General features: G+C 49.3%; 7 protein-coding genes across 7 annotated transcripts; 2 read left to right on the top strand and 5 right to left on the bottom strand.

Annotated features, from left to right (window-relative positions):
• Positions 1–431: 431 nt before the first annotated feature.
• On the bottom strand, positions 432–1,388 carry LTR84_003428 (uncharacterized protein; the record flags this gene model as incomplete). The annotated part of the gene is made up of 2 exons (XM_064847016.1): positions 432–902; positions 987–1,388. The coding sequence occupies 2 exons, from the start codon at positions 1,386–1,388 to the stop codon at positions 432–434; spliced, it is 873 nt and encodes a 290-aa protein (XP_064705369.1).
• Positions 1,389–2,579: 1,191 nt separating this feature from the next.
• Positions 2,580–4,025, bottom strand: LTR84_003427 (uncharacterized protein; the record flags this gene model as incomplete). Its single annotated transcript, XM_064847015.1, has 2 exons — positions 2,580–2,828; positions 2,889–4,025. The coding sequence occupies 2 exons, from the start codon at positions 4,023–4,025 to the stop codon at positions 2,580–2,582; spliced, it is 1,386 nt and encodes a 461-aa protein (XP_064705368.1).
• A 1,471-nt stretch (positions 4,026–5,496) lies between these two features.
• PRE3 (Proteasome subunit beta type-1) lies at positions 5,497–6,247 on the bottom strand (the record flags this gene model as incomplete). Its single annotated transcript, XM_064847014.1, has 2 exons — positions 5,497–5,821; positions 5,874–6,247. 2 exons carry the CDS (start codon positions 6,245–6,247, stop codon positions 5,497–5,499), a joined length of 699 nt encoding a protein of 232 aa, XP_064705367.1.
• Positions 6,248–6,878: 631 nt separating this feature from the next.
• On the top strand, positions 6,879–7,835 carry LTR84_003425 (uncharacterized protein; the record flags this gene model as incomplete). The annotated part of the gene is made up of 1 exon (XM_064847013.1): positions 6,879–7,835. The coding sequence occupies one exon, from the start codon at positions 6,879–6,881 to the stop codon at positions 7,833–7,835; it is 957 nt and encodes a 318-aa protein (XP_064705366.1).
• A 23-nt stretch (positions 7,836–7,858) lies between these two features.
• On the bottom strand, positions 7,859–9,046 carry LTR84_003424 (uncharacterized protein; the record flags this gene model as incomplete). Its single annotated transcript, XM_064847012.1, has 2 exons — positions 7,859–8,741; positions 8,829–9,046. 2 exons carry the CDS (start codon positions 9,044–9,046, stop codon positions 7,859–7,861), a joined length of 1,101 nt encoding a protein of 366 aa, XP_064705365.1.
• Positions 9,047–10,395: 1,349 nt separating this feature from the next.
• Positions 10,396–10,875, bottom strand: LTR84_003423 (uncharacterized protein; the record flags this gene model as incomplete). Its single annotated transcript, XM_064847011.1, has 1 exon — positions 10,396–10,875. One exon carries the CDS (start codon positions 10,873–10,875, stop codon positions 10,396–10,398), a length of 480 nt encoding a protein of 159 aa, XP_064705364.1.
• Positions 10,876–11,448: 573 nt separating this feature from the next.
• FCF1 (rRNA-processing protein fcf1) lies at positions 11,449–12,236 on the top strand (the record flags this gene model as incomplete). Its single annotated transcript, XM_064847010.1, has 3 exons — positions 11,449–11,591; positions 11,646–12,073; positions 12,220–12,236. 3 exons carry the CDS (start codon positions 11,449–11,451, stop codon positions 12,234–12,236), a joined length of 588 nt encoding a protein of 195 aa, XP_064705363.1.
• Between the last annotated feature and the right edge of the window lie 661 nt (positions 12,237–12,897).

Raw genomic sequence — 12,897 nt, 5'->3', positions numbered from 1 at the left:
TGACGTTGAGTTGGAGTGTGCCTTTAATTCTATGGTGGTCCACTTTGGGTAATTCTCCCGGCTCTAAAATTAGTAGCGTCGTTAGTCGGCCAATCGTGGGAGAGGAGCTATTAAAGCAGCCTCGGTGTTTACATCGTTCGGAACATTATGTTTGTCTTTGATATTTGGTGTGACATGTGGTCCGTTCGAGACCAAATAGTGGTGGCCAGAAAAAGGAATGATACTCTAATTGCAATAAGAAGAGTATGCTGAGAAGAGAGTGGGCGGTGGTTTTACTGTCCGCTTGCTGTGTCGCATCCTCAAAAAGCTCCCTCATCCAAAAATTGCTGTCCAGCCCAAAGAAATCTAATATCATCCTTCAGCGGCCCATGAGATACCCAGATTGGTTGACAGCCGTGGACTTCCAATGAGGTCTGCTGTGAGATAGCAGTTCAACCAACAATGAACAGGAACAGAATAAAACCCGATAGCAAAGCAATGCTGAGACCAACCATGGCGTGCAAGTTCTCATGAAGACCACGTCGAAGAGCTTCGATTTGACATGGTCCAGTTCCACTATTGACAGTGGCGGTGACGAGTGTCGTGGCTTTCGCGGTAACGGTGTGACCCATGATGGTTGTGTTTGCGTCAACCACTGTCATGCCTGGTGGAACGGATTCTGTCTGAGATGTGAGGATACTGCTGGAAATGGTAGGTTCTGATGAAAAGGTACTGCTGTTGGTAGTGGTGCTTGTCGAAGACGAATGTGAAGAGGTGGACGACGCGTTCCCGGCCGCACTCGGAGACGGTAGATTTGATTTGCTGGTCGACTCTCCATCACTGGTGTGCGAGGTTCCGGTTGGTATACCTGACGTGGTCGTGGGATGGTCCTTTCCAGTGGTCATGGTCGAAGTGGCACCTGTCTATAAATCACCAGTCACTACCTGTTAGCCAATTTTCAACCAGAGGAGCTAACCCGCTTAGATTCTGCACCATGATCCACTCACCAGCGCATGCGATGTACTGGTAGCATCTCTACCGTCCATAGTCAAAGTCTTCTCGGCTCCAGCCACCTTGACGGTATAACGAACGCGCTGATCTGAAGTCTCATTGCAGTAGTACTGGATATTGTACAGCAGCACATCATTGAGCTTTGCGCGCTCGTCGCAGGGCTTGTTCTTTCCAAGACAGCTGTATATCCACTCGCTGTATTGTTGTGATCGACAGGCACAGTACAGGCTGGTACCACAGTCGGCGGTCTTGAGCGCGTGTTCAATTGAATCTGAGAGGCATTTCTGACCGCATTTGGGGAGGTCTTCGAAGCGGGTGTATTGTGTGGCGTCTACACCAAAAGAGAGGAAAGAGACAATAGCAAAGATACCGATGAGGATTGGTCTCAAGTTCTTCATGATGCCAGTTGCGTGGCTTGAGTGCGTGCGAGATCGAGCGCAGTCTCCAAAACCTCAGGCGGTAGAGATCTTGTAAGTTTTGAAAATACGTGAACGTGAACGCGAACCTCCAGAGGACCGCGCTGACAAGCGAGGGAACGTCTGACGACACAGACGAGGTAAGCAGGATGACTTTGGCAAGAGATGACTGAAGCATGTGATGAAGAGATTTGTTCAGTATGATCAAGTGAACCAACAAGCTGGGATTCAGACGACTGTTGATTTGTTTACCTAGTTAGGAGTCATCTACATTCACGTCCTGGTCACCTTCTGAACGATGGGCGCCAGGATCGTATCTGATCATGTTGAGGTACTCTGGTGGTCTCCCTCAGCACGCTGTTTTGCTGTTTTGCGTGTTTTGCGTGGTGTTACTGTCTCCGTTTGCCAATATTTACCAATGTTACCCAGCTTCTGACCAGTGTATGGCCACGGTGGATACACATCGTGAGAGTAAGGACTACCTCGATACACAGTGTCACGTATGAATGACCGAGGCTTTGCCTCCGTACGTGGACATAATCCTTGTTGTATGGGGTTCGGGACGCGAGGTCAATCACATCATCAGCACATGGAAGATCCATGGGTTCTATCAACACCAATTCCATTAATCATGTTTAAGCATTGTGTCCTAGTTCTGTTCATCACCACCATTTCATCAATCTAAAGACTCCCATCAAGGGTACACTTCTCCCATGATCTTGACCCTGTGAGAAGAGTCTCATCATAATCATTCATCATCAACTCTAGTCCAGTTCCTTCATTAAATGGGAACTGACCCCAAGAGAAAACCGATAAAACAGGAGATGCAAGCGATGGGTGCATGCAATCTATCGGGCACCAAGTAGATGGGACTTCTCGTCCTCATGATAACAAACATATAACCCTCACACACGCCATCTGCGCCAAAAAAAATATGACCAGCGCAAGAACGTATTGAATAAAGTCGGACAAAGCGCGCCCAAAATTTAAGTCGTCTAAGGTAGGGCATAGCAAACCACGCAAAGTGCCCTGAGAATGTGCAAGATCAATATACCCGGGGCAAAGCGAAAGAGGGAGTAGGGTGGGTGATATCGAAAATCTATTTCACAAGGAGATTTCGACGGGGGGAAAGTTTGTCGGAAGTTTCAATAATCATTTTCATCATCAACGTGATCATGTCGGTGGAGCTGAGGGTTGTCCTGGAGTTGGTCGACCCGATCTCATATACATTCCATCTGTAGAGGTTGGTGAAGTCGCAGCATGCGCTGCTTGTTGTTGTGCAACCAGTTCTCGAGCATAGAATTCCACCAGCATTGTACCATATGCCTCGAGTTCCTCCACTGGTACCGAAAGTCTAAAGTCGTTAAGGATGAGGAACTGAAGTTCGAGATTATTGAGCTCCACGAGAGGAAGACCGCCAACCTGAAAGGTGTCAGTACGTTCTGCTTTTATCAGTGCTCAGCAAATGGACTGGGCCTTTACCTTTGCATATCTGGAATTCGTGTAGAAGACATCGGAGAAGAATTTACTAGCACAAGTAACGCCGGCAATGACAAGTCGATGAATGTTATAACTGTCAACCACGAAAAACTGAGACAAATCTTGTGGATTTCCTGAACGTGCAAATGATGGTTCTCTCGTAATAGCACGATGTTCAGGTGAAGCATTCGGCGCCGAGGCAGGGGGAGTGGTGACATCGGTGTGCTGTTGAGGACTATCCACATTCATGGGTAATGGAGATCGTGCATTCGGTGTTGATGATTCTGGAGCAGTTGCTGGAGAATCACCAGGGCCCCCAGTCGCGTTGCCATACAGCCTTCGATTCACAGCCTCTGTCATTCGATCGAAATAAACCAATAGGCTCAGGAAAACCTCGTAAGTGGTCGGACAGTACTTATGTATCCGGCTCAAGTAACTCAGAATTGTGATGCCTGGCACATTCTTGCCATGAAAAGCGAGTACGCAGTTGGCTTGTGGATTGAGGTGGCTCTGTTCTTCGGTCAAAGCGACGGGTCGATGATGTTCATGCTGACGGTCGTTCGTGGTGGTAATCTTGGTAAGAAGGCCTGCAACCATCTCAATGATATCCGTGACTGGCATGGAACTGATTTCATATTGCCTTCCGGTATCCGAAAACCCACTAGGTTGTCTGGAAGGTAATCTCGGTCGTGCCAGATATTCCTCACTTGCAAAACTGCGAATGTGTGACAGGTCCCGGATCTTTATCCTACTAGGAGAAGTGGCCTCTGAGCCTCCGAGAGATCTGGTGGAACGGTAGGTTGGCTGTAGTCGAGGGGAGCCTGGGGGTGATGAAGCGACGACCACTCGAGGGTCATTAGAAAGCGGAAACCCCGATTGATCGAAACCGCGGCTATGTTGATTTACATTGTGAGGATAGTAGGATGTCTGTTGTCGTGAGGTAGAGGAATGAGTACTTGAAGGATGATGTTGTTGATTGCGTTGGGCGGCTGGGGTATGAGGAACGTCTGTGTCGTCTTCTCGGTTGGTAGGAGTTTGGGGATTGGTGGTAGAAGAGGATCTTTGCCTTGTTGCAGTAGACTGTGAAGCGCTCCTAGGCCTAGTAGCGGCTTCGTCTTGAGGTTGATTTGTGTCAACCATCATGTGGTGATAGGAATGATGATTGATAGCCGGCTGCGCCTGGCTCATCACCAGCGAGCCCATCTCAACCTGCCGCGTTCAATGCCTAGATGGCGAGAGGGGATGTCAGTATGATGAGGGTTGTAGAAGCGATCGAGGTCAGGATTTGGTTGACCCGCAGCCTGAACATAACCTGCACAGCCTGCACCCAAAGCCGAGTAGTACATGTGGGTTGCACCAATATATTGGCTATGATAGTGATCCAAGCGGTAGGAATGGAGATGAAGTGGATGTCACATTGAAGTTTGAGGGGCTGATGTCAACGAAAGTTGAATGACAACCAGCTGCCAGTGATGGTGGCAGTGGTGGAGGGGGGTTCACGGTTTGGGTGGGCCATGAACCATGATGAAGGTGCAGTTTCAGGTGCCGGTGCAATGGGAGGGAGAGTGGGAGTGGGAGTGGGAATGGTGAGGCAAAAGAAGAGGGAGCTAGCATGTGCTGATGAATGGATAGGCGGTGGCGGGGGTTGAGCGTCCAGACAATTAACAATTCAACTTACCAGAGACATGGCTTAGACGTGAAAGCTAAAGTTGATGACAAGAGATGAAGCAAGCGAGCGCGTCTATTCCTTGGGGAATTGAGATACAGATTCCGAGACGGCTGCTTATGATACGAAGTAATAAGGACAAGGATAAAGAGAGAGGGAAGAGGATGATGAGAATTATTATTTGAAAGGGGACAAGTTTGGACGAAAAGCTTCGAAAAGGCTAGTTAGTTGGCAGTTGGCCAGTTCAAGTTCTCCATTTTGGTTGCAGGGGAGGACGACGTGGGAGAAGGGAGGGCTTTAGTGGTGGTGGTGGTGGTGGAAGTTCACTGAGCAGGTTCACTGCGCTACCCGTGGGCCGTGGCAGACAGGCTGTGGCTTGGAGCTGGAGCAAGACAACAGGAAAGGCTGAAAGGAGACGAGGCATTGTCCTAGTTAAAAAGGTACCCGGGTTGATGCCCAAGAGCCTCTCTGTCTTCGCCTACGAGTATGCCTTTTACGCGCGAGAATCACCCGGAAGGCGGCTCTGACCTCATTTTGCATGAAAAAGCCCCCATCCATCCACGCCCATCCAAACGATTGGAACTCATTTTTAATATCAAACACTAACGAATATTCGCGCGGATAACCAATCCCTTTCTAACCCAAAGTACCTCGTACGCACATGCGGTATGCTTATTCTCAAACACGTCAATGCAATCATTCTCATCTCATCTCATCAGCACAAGGCTGAAAGGCGAACTGAGAGCGACTCTGAGTCTTACGTGCATCTCGAACTTCACTGGTGTTGTTGTCGAAAAGCCCTCATGGCTGATCGTCGTGTTGTAACAAAGTTGTTTCTATTTCAACTTTCTTTTTGGCCCGCTTGAATGCATCAGGTACGATTACATACATGATCCTTGACGCCGCCCATGATACTGCCTATCAACTTACTCCCTCAGCCTCGAGTCATAGCCCTGTACCCGGTCCTTTGTATTGTTGATCTGGTAGGTACAAATGCCGCTGAGCTCCTTTGGCTGTCAAGACCACCATACGGATCACACCACCAGAACTTCCATCCCACTTGATGGCTTCTCTCAGCGAGTTCTTGACAAAATCCACGCCTTCCTCCTCAGTCATGTTGTCCTTCCAGTGTGCGTCTGTGTATCCGTAGATGTAAGTCGAACCAGATCCTCCAATGGAAAATGCTTGCTTGTGTAGTGATCCTCCTAGAGGTATTGAGTAGACCTGGCCACCGTTCCGCTTGTCATAACCGGCAATGATCATTCCTGCACTGCAAACTAGTCAGTTATCAATTCCTAAGTCCATCCCCGTCTTTTGCTTACCTTAGTTGATCCTTGTTCTCGTAGCATAGTTCCTGGAAGAGAGCTGCCGCAGTTTGGGTGGTAGGTGGTTCGTTGTTTTGGATCCCATAAAGACCAAGATGATATTGTACAATGTCTGCTACAGCCTGCGTGTCGGCAGCCGATCCTGACCGACAACACCAAATAGTATCATGCACTTGTGTGAGCTTGTCCGTCACTCGATTCGCAATGTATGCGCCTGTGGTTGTTCGACTGTCCGCTCCGAGAATGACACCGTCCTTGAACGTGATGGCCATGATCGATGTGCCTAGGTTGACTTCTCCCTTCTTCAGGTGGTTCATGTCCACATGTATGCCATCTTCTCCCAGCATGCCTGTTGAATGACCGCTGATCATTTTGAGGGACGGAGGATGATGGTTTGGCGAGAGGTCGATGATGAAACTTAGCTGGTCCGCAGCCAAGAGATACAAGAGACACAGAAGAAATTGAGGAGAATGGCAGACTAGAGTTGAACTGTTGGAGGTGATGAAGGTCGTGTGTGCTCAACAGTCAATGTCAAGATATGGAGTCCTCTGAAAAGGCACCCCAGAGAACGCGTTGCTGGCTACTCCAAACGGCACCTTCAAGTTCGCCTGCAGGGCAGATTGGGGTCGTTCCAGTATGGAAACTATCCCGAGGGGTCTTACCTGTTTCGTCTTAGACCACTACTAAAGTTCGCAATCTATCTTCCGCCCCAAAAGGCTGAATCCAAAGTGCGCCCGAGGTGGCTTTCGTCATTTCCACTGCAGTTCAATCGAGTCCTTGTTGTAACTTCTATCTCTCCGTATTCGTGCTCTCCGCAACTTGTGGCCTTCCAAGCAGGCTTCCTTCGACGGCCAAAATCCTCTGGAGCTTCTTCTGCCTTTATCAGCCTATCTTTTGTTCTAATCAATCAAACAGTCCCAATCACTGCTTGCCCTCGTTGTATATATTGTTCATGGTTAATCTTGCCCCCCACCTTCGCTTCTCTTGTTCCCTTCTATCAAGATGAACGCCATGGGTACCGCACTGTCCTACCTACGTATACCTGCGCTTGCTACTTCTGGCCTTGCCGCTCTTGGTAGCAGTCTTCTCTATTTCAAACAAAACGACATCATCTATCCTGCAAGCATCCCCGCTGGTTCAAGAACCCAAGTCCCTACACCCGACCAGTTTGGCCTTCAAAATGCTCAGTCCATATCTTTTCCTACGCCCGACGATCAAACTCTCCATGCCTACCTCCTTCGTCCTCCCACTCCAGCGCTGAAGAAAAATGTCACCCTGGTCATGTTTCATGGTAATGCTGGCAATGTCGGACACCGGTTGCCAATAGGAAAGGTCTTGTCTGAAAGTCTGGGCTGTCATGTATTCATGGTGGAGTATCGAGGTTATGGCAAGTCCACTGGCTCACCAGATGAGAATGGATTGTCAATCGATGCTCAGACTGCCCTGGATTATGTTCGCAACCACGACGAACTGAGGAAGACAAATATCATACTGTATGGTCAGAGCCTGGGAGGTGCAGTTGCCGTCAAACTCTTGTCAACCAACGAGCAGGTCGGCGACATTGCTGCTGTCATTCTCGAAAACACATTTCTGTCCATTCGCAAAATGATTCCTGCTGTAATGCCTGCCGCAAAATACCTCACTCCATTTTGCCATCAACGTTGGGATTCAGAGGCACTTCTGGCCAAGGTAAAAGACAAGAGCATTCCTGTTCTGTTCCTCTCTGGAGGACGAGACGAAATTGTTCCTTCCTCGATGATGAGGGACTTGTATGATATGTGCCCGACCAAGAAGGTCTGGAGGGAGTTCCCAAATGGCGACCACAACTCGACTGTCGCGGAGCCCGGTTATTTTGATGCGGTTTGGGAATTCCTGGTCCAGGATGCGCTTGGGTTGGAAGGAATGGCCAATCTGAAAAAGGGCGAGATTGTTGTGGATGAAGATGAACTCTGGAGCTGATCGAAGTCGAAATATTTCAGCGGTCACGAGATTCTTTCGGCCTCATCAACCAATTCTGTTAGATCAAAACTCTGGTCACCAGAGCTGAACTTGTTCAGTAGCGACTGTCGCTTTTCACGTCCGATACCACCACCATGACCTGCATAGTCATAAAACTTTTGCAGGCACATCAACAGCCATCTTCCCTCCTCCACACTGACTCCTCGACCCTCGGTGACGGATCCACTCAGGAGGACCAGACCATGCGAATCAGCCAGATCCAAATGATGCGTGATGGCGGTATGTGGCTGAGCATATGTTCCATGGAGCTTGAAAGCTGCCAAATGAGTGAAGAGTACGGTACTCGTATGTGTATTGGACGACTTGGCTCCTGGTGCAGGTGGTGGACCTGCTGGAGGATGAAAACCCCACTGGAGGAAATGAATATCAGCAGCCGAACGCTCACCACCTTCAAATCCTTGATCGGACTGTTTCACATCCCCACTGCCATCATCGGCTGCCGGTCGTGGTAAGGGAAGGACAAATTGCGGGTGTTTACGCGCGGACTGATAAATACGCTCGTAGGTCTCAAGAGGTATGACTGCGCACAATGACAGAGGATCATTGGCATGTCGCAGCCTCCATATATATTCCACCTCCTTATTCTGCAGTGTTGCGACCTTTTCCAGATCGAGATACGAAGATAGAGGCTTGATACCGGGGGCATTGGAGGAGGACTGCTTCTTCTCTGCTGGTTTATCCTGAGGTACCGGTGGAGGAGGCGGAGGTTGGGCGAAGGCAGAAGGGCTTGCTTGAGAAGCAGGAGCAGGAGGTACATCCTCAGGCAGAATAGTAGCAGTCTTCTTCACCTCCAATATCTTCTCTTTATACGACTCCTTCAACGAGTCAACAGACCTATGTCCTTCCCTATAGTCAACGACAAAGACTCCAGTCAGCACAACTGATCTTGTCACACATATATATTCCCATCTCGTATAAATAATCCAAACTTACAGTCGGGCCTTCTCCTCCAATTTCTCACGATAGCGATCGAGCACCTTCTCGGCCTGGCGCTGCGTCGTGACGAAGCGCACGTTATGCACACGAGCCCATCGCCGCTGCACGATCCGCAGTGCACTCACACGTGGCGTGCACAGCGATGTCACGGTCGAGGTCGAGCTGCACGACCGCCGCAGTAGAGCCGTGCTGAGGTATGTGGTGGGCGTGGCCATTTCGGGAGGAAGACAGAGGGACAGATGGACGGGCGAATTGCTTTTCGATGGCGGATGAAGGAAATTCGATGGTTGCTTTAGGTAGGTGCTTTGGGGGGGAGGGAATTGGCTCTAGTGTAGGTGGGATTCGCTCTGGTATCACTGCCAGTGCCGGTGGAGGAGTGCGGTGAGGTTGGATGAATCACCTCTAGATAGGCACTATTTAATCTATCGTCTGTGGTGTTCCGGAGAATCGGACTCGAAGCTCGAGTCTTTCCTAGCTTGTGCAGTCGAGGCACCGAGAAGAATTCGATACGGTGGAGCGGATGTTTCTGAATGGTAGTCCTCTCCTGAGACTCGGACCTATTATGTCATCGGCTGGCTGGTGGATCCGAACTTGAATGCCGCGTGTGATGGCGGGCACAGCCACCGTCTACCTCAGGAGTATGGCAGGTTTTGCACATCGTCTACGAGGATTTTGTATGTAGGTTGTAGAGAATGCTGCGTTGAACCACTGAGAAATCATGACTAGTACCTATGTAGGTACCTATGGCTCCTAGTGGCAGAAAGCAGGTATGAGTGGCAGCGGACAGTTTTTTGCAGTAGTGACAGCGGAGTGCCTGTACTGGTACACCAGCGAGCGTGCGTCGTGTCAGTATATGCAAACATTGACATTTCGTTTTGCGTGCTATAAACACCATCATCTACGGCCCGACCAGGTATGAAGACCAACTATTTTGGCCTTGAGCACGTCAGCCAAGCGTATCTGGCAGCCATCACCCCTCCGGCTTTGTATAACAACCAAAGTATCGGTGCACATACTGCTTGGCTAGCAACTGCATGGACACCTGTTGGTAAACATGTGGTTGGTTGTGCGGCCAATGCCATTTTGCGGTGGAAAACAGTAGATGTGGACGTGGCGAGTTGAAATTCGCATGCTGCACAGATTCCCATGTCCAAAAGGTCAGCACATCAAATGCAAATGTCATGCCGCAAACGAGAAACGCCATTCATTCATTTTCCTAATCCATGATGCGAAATCCTCTCATCACTCTTCCTCTCGCCCTCTTGATGCTGATAAATCGACGCCAACGCCGCGCTAAATCCAGATCCCATTATTAATTGTGTAGTTTTGCCCGTATGGTAGTGATTTTGAGTCGAATATGGCACTTGACAGTAGGGTAATCTTGCCCCTTCAATAACAATGCCAGAAGCCGGTTTGTTTCTCTGCTTTGCCGAGCATGCCTAGTCGCGCCGCATTGTGCTCATCCTCTACCATCCACCAACCCATCCGCACTAAGAGGGTTGAAATGTGATACCATGTCCAAGTTTGGTAGTGTTTTGAATTGAAAAAGATCACGTTCCCAGATCTAACGACGATATGAATCCGAGGCATCTCTATAATGACCTGCCGGCAGGTGATGATGCTGACTGCTTGGAGGGCGTTGAGCTTGTTTTGCGACCTCTGCTGTAGGCGAGAAGAATAGGCTGGGAACGCTTGAAAACGACCTGGGGAGTTTACTTAGATCCGCCATATCGTGTGAGGACTGCGCAGCCGGGTTTTTCTTGAAATCTGGTAGGGGTGTGTAGGAAACATTCCCAGTTCCAGTCGCACTCGCATCGCGTTTGAAGCGACGGTTAATTGACCATGACATTAGGATTTGCCATCCTATAACCAATAGGGCTATGAAGCCCAGAGCGGCGCCCACGACAATAAAGACAAAGTTTTCTGGTAGTCCTGATGACGCGAGGTAAGGGGCACCGGCTGTAGGAGGAACGGTAGGAGGCGGATAATTGTAACCGCCAGGGAGAGTTGGCAACGCAGAATCGGTTGCGGCTGCGGCGACCATGATGAGACAGGTGTGTTAAATAGTGGCGGGTTGATTATGTGTGCGGATGTTATGTATGTTGCCGTGTACCGTGTAATGAATGACTGAAGATAAGATTGCAAGGTGGTTATGCAGGAAATAGGTTGGTTGAGATGGTTTGAATGGAACTGGAAGGGGGGAGGACAAAGTCAGGTGTCGAGAAACAGGGTTCAAAATTGGTGGTGCTAGAGAAGAAAAGGTGACGAGTTTTGACTCGCTTGGTGCCTGTGGTTTTCTGGTTCGGGGCCTTCCAACCGTGGTTCAGGGTGCGGTTATATTTGGCTCTGGGAGTTTTTGGTGACTCTCCCGGGCATGCCAGGGAAGGATTTGTGGCTGGGGGGGGACTCTCTACTGCCTAAACGAATTGAGTGTAGACCAGCGTGGAGAAGAACAGTGATCCGACGTAGAATCGGTCCGAGCTAGTCCTCATCCAGCTTGGTGTACATGGTAGATTCGGAGGTGATTTTCCCCGCTTCAAATTAATTTTCCTGGCTTTACTTTCAGATCCTACTGGCATTCAGCGACTGACTCCGAGCAGCACTGCTATCCGCAAGGATGGGAACACAGAAAAAAACGAAAAAGTTCGCTCAAGTCAAGCGGATTATCGGGCAGCGTGATGCTCGTCTCAAGAAGAATCAGGAAACCGCCAAATCTGAAGAGCCAAAGAAGAAAAAGGACGATGATGTTATTCGAGAAGCGTGAGCAAGAAAACATACCAGGGTCGAGATCGACACGTTCTGACTCGCCTATAGGCCTCAAGTCTCATCTGCTCTGTTCTTCCAATACAACACCGCTCTAGTACCTCCATACCAAGTCTTGGTCGACACCAATTTCCTCTCCCACACGGTCCAGAAGAAGTTGGAAATGCTACCGACCATGATGGATTGTCTCTACGCCAAATGTATTCCTATCATCACAGATTGTGTCATGGCCGAGTTGGAGAAGCTCGGTCAAAAGTACAGAATTGCGTTACGCATAGCAAGAGACGAGAGATGGGAACGGCTACAGTGTGGGCACAAAGGAACATATGCAGATGATTGTATCGTCGACCGAATCATGCGCCACAAGATTTACATTGTTGCAACCAACGATAGAGACTTGAAGAGACGCATTCGCAAAATCCCCGGTGTGCCTATCATGAGCGTGGCTAGAGGGAAATACCTAATCGAAAGACTACCAGGTGAGTTTTGGAGTTAACGAAACCAATATTTTGTTACTTTGTTACATGTTGTGTTGATACATCAGTCCTGCCACATCCCCCTGTATTTCAACAATCATATATATGCGCTCAAAGATTTGACCAAATTGCTAATGTTTTGCTCACAGATGCCCCCGAAAAGTGATCATGATCATCATTCAACCTAAAACCCCCAACCATCATTCATGAAATTGTATGAATGGAGCCCAGTGAGAATTTGAGTCATTTACCAAGTCCTGGCTCTCCAGCCTCGCCATAGAGATTCAAAACTCCAGGCCACAATGGCCAGCGCCATGGCACTGAGCATGACCATGAAAGCAATGACTTTGCGTCTCATCTGGAATGCGTCGTCCATATCTCGCTTCGCCATTTTGCGCTGATGTGAGTGGTAATAGCCGTCCTTGGTGTTGGAATTGGCGAGAATGCTTCCATAGTGTTTCCGGTCCACCAGGAATAAGGATATCAGGAAGGACACAAACAGTATCGGAGCCACAACCAATCGGCTGAGTAGCGGTTCGCTTAGAGGAAGCGGTTCGTGGACTGCCGGGGATTTACTCGACGGCATGATGTTTATCGAGGACAGGAAATGAGCGCTTGAGTTGGCAGGCATCAGTCTGGATGACATTCGCCGCGGAGGTGAAATCGAATGTCTGCGATTACGACGAAAGTTCGTAGTGGGAGGATTGAAGTTCAAAGTTGTTGGAAGTGCAGTGGGAGCACGGATATTGCGGAGACCCAAGCTGAGTTAAGCAGACAAGTACGTCACAATGAAAGGATTATGAGATGGATTGCCCGGATCGTGCTCG

The sequence above is a fragment of the Exophiala bonariae genome (assembly GCF_035927105.1).
Source record: "Exophiala bonariae strain CCFEE 5792 chromosome Unknown scaffold_16, whole genome shotgun sequence".
Classification (NCBI taxonomy): domain Eukaryota; kingdom Fungi; phylum Ascomycota; class Eurotiomycetes; order Chaetothyriales; family Herpotrichiellaceae; genus Exophiala; species Exophiala bonariae.
Note: the sequence above shows the minus strand (reverse complement) of the source record. Positions and strands in the feature narration are given on the sequence as shown.